At 38.7% G+C, this 7072-nt stretch overlaps 1 protein-coding gene across 1 annotated transcript in view; it reads right to left on the bottom strand.

The window, feature by feature from the left end:
• STAMBPL1 (STAM binding protein like 1) overlaps positions 1-7072 on the bottom strand; it is a 46854-nt gene continuing 39782 nt past the window's right edge. Inside the window, exons 9-11 of the mRNA XM_063103311.1 lie at positions 2378-2490; positions 984-1083; positions 1-140 (exon numbers count right to left, since the gene is read on the bottom strand). Coding sequence (XP_062959381.1) covers positions 84-140; positions 984-1083; positions 2378-2490 — 270 coding nt within the window. The 3' untranslated portion in view covers positions 1-83. The remainder of the gene's footprint in view (positions 141-983; positions 1084-2377; positions 2491-7072) is intronic.

Below are 7072 nucleotides of genomic sequence, written 5' to 3'. Positions count from 1 at the left end.
TCTGGAAACATCTTAAGAAAATCCAGCAACCACATGTCCATGGGCAGGTGTCTGGTGTTGACGGTGTTTATATTCGGGACATATCACCTCAGATCCAACACAACTACTTTTATGTCTTTTACCAACACATGTCTGCATATCTAGAAAAGAAAATATTGGTTTTACATTATAACATTTAACACATACTTCCCTTTTGGATGGGAGTGGGAATTCATTAAAAAATTTTCCTAATTTTAAAAATATTTCCAACTGGAACAAATAGACCATGTTTATTCATTCTGAACAACAAGAAATATTTATAGAGGCTGCCAAGTAATTTTCATTTAAAATAAATTCTAACTTCAAAATAATGTTTCTCTCAAGTTACACCCTCCAAGCAAATAGAAAAGATGTAGTCAAATAATGTTTCTTTTGGGCTATACAAAACTAATCAAGAAATGTGGTTACAGTTTTCATTGAATTGCTATGAAAAAACTAGTTTGGCCATATCAAGCATAAAGAATTCATGAAATATTTAATACCATTTTTTCTAATAACTGTTTGCTTACTTAGACTCTGAAGAAAACTTTAAGTATCACACAAATACGTAATGGAAAGGAAGCTTTGTGCATCAGCAACTCTGCTACAGAAATACTCACATTTCCTTGTAAATAACATCACATTAAGAAGAAATCAGAAATTAAGTACAAAGATTAATGAATTTTCTCCTAAGCAGAACAGTGTTTTTACTCCATATTAGAATGCTACTATTTCAGGGCCGAGCCCGTGGCGCACTCGGGAGAGTGCTGCGCTGGGAGTGCGGCGACGCTCCCGCCGCGGGTTCGGATCCTACATAGGAATGGCTAGTGCACTCACTGGCTGAGTGCCGGTCACGAAAAAGACCAAAAAAAAAAAAAAAAAGAATGCTACTATTTCTCTTCTTAAAAAAAAGGTGGGGGTGGATGGTGAAAAATAAACACCTGCAAACATAGCTATGTACTCACACTGAACAGCCTGGGGTCCTTGGTGTGTGGATGAAAGCCCTTCTTCTTACAAGCAGAAACCTCAAGCATGCCAGCATTGGTGAGCCTGAAGATGCCAGTGCTAAATTTCAGGGTGAAAAAAAGATATAAAAATTAAGAATCACTGGGGTTTCCAGATGCTTTATTTTGATTGGCACAAGCATACATGTTCCTCAAATGCAATGGAAAAAATAACCACAAACTAGGAATCCCACAGTAACTTTTTTAACCAATCTTTTGAGGACTGGCATAGAGGAGAGAAACCAGGAGGAGGGAATACCCTGGGGGGGCCTTGGCCTTTCCTCTTTGGTCTCACACCACATCTCAGCCGCCTCCTCTGCATTACAATCCTGCAGGCGCTTGGAGATAGCACTGCCTCTTCCTCGGGATCAATCATTCTAATTTTTCTAATAATATGAATACTGTTTATAGCAGCAGCAAATATTTACTGAGCTTGCTGTGGTGCCCAGCACTAACTATGCTAAGCATTTCACATAGACTATCATCTAATTTCATCTTCACAGCAATCCATGGGGAGCAGTACAGGAATCCCTGGTTATCTGCAGTTCTGCTTCCACAAGCTTCAGTGACCCATGGTCAAACGCAGCCCGAAAATATTAAATGAAACATTCCAGAAATAAACAATTCACACTTTAAACTGTGCACCTTTCTGAGTAGTGTAATGATATCTTGTGCCATCCTGTCCCACCCTGTGAATCATCCCTTTGTTCAGCATATCCACGCTGTATACACTGCCTGTTAGTCACTTCATAGCTATCTCAGTTATCAGATCAAAAAACACAGTATATATAAGGTTCAATAATATCCGTGATTTCAGGCATCCACCAGGGATCTCGGAAGGTATCCCCCACGGATAAGGAGGGATGCCTGTATTAGAGATAAAGAATGTGAGGCTCACAGTGGTCAGGTATCCTGCTAAACACACCACCTGAGGGCGCAGCCAGAACTCCAATATATTTCTTATGCTCATAACTACTCTACAGTAATCATGGTCTCCCAAAACTAGAAAGGTTTTGGAAGCAATTAAACTAAGGCTGAAAAATTTCTTTCAATAGGACATAAGACAATAGAACTCATATCTCAAAAGACAAAGTAGGATAACATTCTCTTAAATATTATCTGCTTCAAGGTCACATTAACTAAAGAAAGAACCAGTCACTCTACCACTGAAAGGAGCTTAAAAAGCAAAAGACTGCAAAGCTTCAGGTATGCGGAGCTGGCTGCCACCCATTTCTTTTTCCCAAGGGCACCTAGAGCCTGTCAGTCTAAGTGCCACAACCTGGTGTGGGGATACCCATGAACCCAGCAGCCCCAGACGAAGCTCCCCTCGGGCTCCCCTCAGAAGTCACACTCACTCCTTATGCTTTGGTGAGCAGACGATGGCAACAGCCTCTGGCAACATGAGCTGGTAGGAACAGTGAGTGTGCAGATCCACGCTAGACAAGAATGCAGTTTGGGTGGGATGTGTCTATGAAAAGAAAAGAGGACAGTTTTACCAGGGTAGTTGAGTCTTAGCCAAAGCCACAGCCCATTCTCATAGAAAATTCTATATATTTGTTTGTTTCTTTTCTACCACCATTAATCACGTAAGAATTTTAAAAAGTGTTTTGCTGACATAACCCTTCCCTTTATACATTCCTATTATTTGCTTCTTTGGAGTCGCTACAACTTTGAGAAGAGGCTCCTAGGAGCGTTAATGTCCTTTCTTGTTGTTGGGACAGAAAGAGCTGGAAATTCATTTGCCAGAGGCTTTAAATAGATACTCATTGAATTATTACAACTCATCTATGAGATATTTATTTTATTGTCTCACTTTTTACTTATGGAGAGCCTGAGGTTCAGGAAGGTTAAGTGGGCTGCCTGGGTCGCACAGGAGCAGTGCTGTGATTGAAACCCTGGATCAGAGATATTTATATTCAAAACCATATATACGAAAAGAAAGTTTTCACTAAATACACCAAATGTTGCTCGGTCTCCTTTTGTGGATTGCCATTCCCTACAAAGGGGAGAACAGGAGTCTCCAAGTTTTTGAAGGGGTTTGGAACTCATCTTGCTCAGCAACTAAATACCTATATGACATGAAAGAAGGGGAGATTATAAATTAAAAGAAATCTTCCAAGTTTCTGGCAATTTACAAACTTGTGTTTGTGTGAGGTAAATCAGAGGTTCATATTTGCGTATGAAAAATACATACATACATTAATAATTTAAAAATTCATTTTTAATCCTAATTACCCTTGAAAAAGGAATGTGACCATCTTAATCATGAAACAAAGGTCCTTGGCACACACTGAATCCTGGCCCCATTACTCACCAGCTATATGACACTGCAAAGATTACTCAACCAGCTCTTGCTCATTTCACCATTTGAAAAGTAGGGATAATAATTATTTTCTTCATGAGATTGTTATGAAGATTAAATGGAACAAGTCAGTGTAAAATTCATAGAGCAACACATAAAAAGGAATCAAAGTCCTTAGCTGTACTTATGGCTGTTGTTATTTTAATGTTGTCGTCATTAACTCAAGGGCATAGGCCCATAGTAATAGCTAAATGCCTTTACATACACTATGGTCTGTTAAAGAAATACAAGATTTTAAAACTCCTTTCTACTTTATTTAGGTGAATGAGGGTAAAATCAACTGATTATTTGCAGAAAGATACATATTCTGCAAGGTAACTTCTGCAAAGTAACTCTTGCTCTATAAAATTATCAGATCAACAGAGGAATGGAAATTATCCTAGTAAAACCCAAATCTTTAGTAGGGGTGTAAGTGGGAGCGTCTGACAGCTTGATATTTGACAGGGAATATTTTTTCTTAGTGAAATACAGCCTTCCATGTATTGAAAGACAAGAAGTGAAAAAGTAAGTAGTCTGTAAAGGAACTATAGTGCCTCTGGATGCAGTAAGCAGGCTGTCCAATAGACAAATCACTCTGCCTGTCAATTTATTTCCAGACTGAATGCACACCACATGGCCTTCTAAGCCCTTTGTTTCTGCCCAGAGAAATTACTTCTATTCCGATGAGGACAGCTCTCCCATGGGAAGATGCTGCTCCCATCCTCTCACTCTGCGGAAATAAAAATCACGATGATGAAGATGATGATAACAGCAGCAGGTGCAATTTATTGCAACTGAGTAGTGTGCCAAGCACTGCACTAACCACTTTCCATGCATGAAATCATTGAATCCTCATAACAACAAGCTGAGATCAGTGTTATTAATGACCCCCATTTTACAGATGAAGAAAGTGGGGTCATCAGGAGAGTGAGCAGGCTGCTGAAGCTCATCAGCCAATTAAGCCAAGAGGTCTAAATTCAATTCCAGGTCTGTCTATTCTGATTCAGACCTTCTTTCTATGACTAATTTAAGCCTGAAAAAAAATCAGCTCTGGGATTTGTTGCGACTATTATGCTCAATAAAAACCATCACTGCGGCCAGTCCAAAGGTACTGAGTTATCTCAATTGATTGTCACAGTGAGTTACAGATTGAAATCCTTGTTCTACTCTTTTCCCCTCTTCTCACTATTTGCACTTGACTAGTCTTAAAAAAATTTTTTTTTTAAAAATTAAAAACCATCACAAAAACTCATTACAACCATTGAGTTTTCGAAATGTATTGTTTTTATGCTTTCATTGAACTACAATTTGATACAGTGAGATAAATCACACAAAAACCTAAGTCCCAGGAGGCTGGCCGGTTAGCTCATTTGGTGAGAGCACGGCCTTATAACACCAAGGTCAAGGGTTCAGGTCTCTGTACTGACCTCCCACAAAAAGAAATAAAAAACCAAAACGCTAAAACCTGGAATTCTAGAATTATGCCAAATTTATTAAACAACTTAACTTCATTATTGCATAAATTATATACACAGAAAGTTACAAGGGAAAAGCTTTTGCTTCTAATTTGGGAAATGTTTTGTAGGTAAAGTAACACTGACTTGACAATGTAGGCATGTGATTTAATGAACTGTCATTCTTAGTTTATGTTACAGTTTCTTTGCTATAACTTGTTTTGCTTTAAAATGCTTTCTTGTTACAGAAATCATGTTAAGCTAAACGCCTTTTAAATACAGCAATTACCAAGCAAACAGTAAGGCATATTATTTACTGTTAAGTAAAGCAAATAGATAAATGGAACACATTGCAAACTCTTCGTTATAAGTAATTTCTTGCATTTGAAAGGCAGTTTATACTTTTCAAAGTGCTTTTACACCTGGTATCCTGTTTACTGCTCACACAAACACAGTGAAGGCCAGAAGGCATCCATCAGCCTCACTCAATCAATGAGAGAACCTGGAAACAAGGAGGTCAGGAGCCCTGACTCAGAGCACACAGTATTTACAGGTAGAACTGGGACTGAAGTCTCCTCTACCCTCCTAAATTACATAACACCAAATGTGTGGCAAGTATGTTTGTGTGCATGTGCGTGTGCACGCACATCTGTGCTGCCCCTACTCAGTGCTTCTCTAAAAAGAAAGTAAAATACAAAATGATCACTTATCATTCTTCAAGGGCTCTCAGAATTCCCTTGGATGTGCCCTGAAAATCTTCTTGGCTAGCATCCCATGCCAGTGAGATGGATGACTTGTCTCTAACTTAGTATGGTTTGAATGATGGTGTCCTCTCAAAAATTCATGTCGAAACTTAATCCCCAATGCAACAGTACTAAGAAGTTTGACCTTTGGGAGGTTATTAAGTCATGAGTGGAATTAGCATCCTCATAAACGGGCTCAAGGTGGAAGGGAATGCTCTCTTGCCCTCTGCCTTCCACCACGTGAGGACACAGCCTCCAGAATGATAAATAATTTTCTGTTCTTTATAAATTACCCAGTCTCAGATATTTTGCTATAGCAGAACAAACAGACTAAGACACTACCCCAGGTCCAGCTCTGTGGGATTGAGTGGAAAAAATGTCCCCCAGAGGAACTGAACTATAAATTTAAAAAGTAGTGTATCATCACCAATAACAACAGCTACAATTTTCTGAATTTCTAGAAAAATGCGCTAAGAAATTCACTAACATCTCATTTAATACTCAACATAATATGAATTCAATTATTACATGCAGTGGATTGAATTATGTTCCCCCCCCAAACTCACTGAAGCTTGAATTGTGTCCCCCAAGTTTTATGTTTTAGAAACTTGGCCCCCACTGTGACTGTTAAAAGAGGGTGGGAAATCCTATTATGGTAATTGAAAGGTGGAGCCTTGAAGAGGTGATTGGATTGTAGGACCACTCCCTAATGAAGGGATTAAAAATAGTGGTAAGGGGAGTGGTACTGAAGGCTTTAAAAGAAGAGAGAGAAGAGTCTGTCTCTCTCTCTGCTCCACCATTTTCACAGTGTGATACCCTCCATCACTGTTGCCACCAACAAGACCTTCACCGGCTGTGTTCCCTGGACTTTTTGGACTTCCTAGCCTCAGGAACTGTAAACAATAAATTTCATTTTCTTATAAATCATCCAGTTCCGTGTATTTTGTTATAAGGAACAGAAACAGACTAATACATTATAATTCCCTTTTTATAAGTGATAAAGCTGATGTTCAGATTGCTTAAATAACTTGCCAATGTTCCTGTAGCGAATTCTTAGCAGAGCTGAGATGTAAACTCATGTCTGTTTGATTTGTAAGCCTTCTCCCACTCTGTGATGGCCTGGTGGTTGGTTACTGGAAACCAATATTCTTGGCCCTACCCCCTGGCCTTACTCTGTGGCTGTTTATAGAGAGACAGATACATCCTTGGCCTATTGGGGAGATTCAGTGAAGTATATGAACCTTACCTGATGTACACAAACACCTGTTTAAAAGAAACACTTTCAGAAATTTTCTTAAAATAATCTAATTTAGACCCACAGGAAAAGGAAAGAAAACATTAATTGTTTAGCCTAATCAGTTAAAAATCTGTCTAAGCCTCCAAAAGACTGTAAAATCATCAGAAAAAAATCACCTAATTTTCATATATTACTCACTTTCTCTCTTTCCCTTTTAACTTTGGATGGTACAAAAAAGCATAAGATACCCCTCTCCAAATTGAGACTTGACAGAT

Source organism: Cynocephalus volans, chromosome 7 (assembly GCF_027409185.1).
Source record: "Cynocephalus volans isolate mCynVol1 chromosome 7, mCynVol1.pri, whole genome shotgun sequence".
Lineage (NCBI taxonomy): Eukaryota > Metazoa > Chordata > Mammalia > Dermoptera > Cynocephalidae > Cynocephalus > Cynocephalus volans.
Note: the sequence above shows the minus strand (reverse complement) of the source record. Positions and strands in the feature narration are given on the sequence as shown.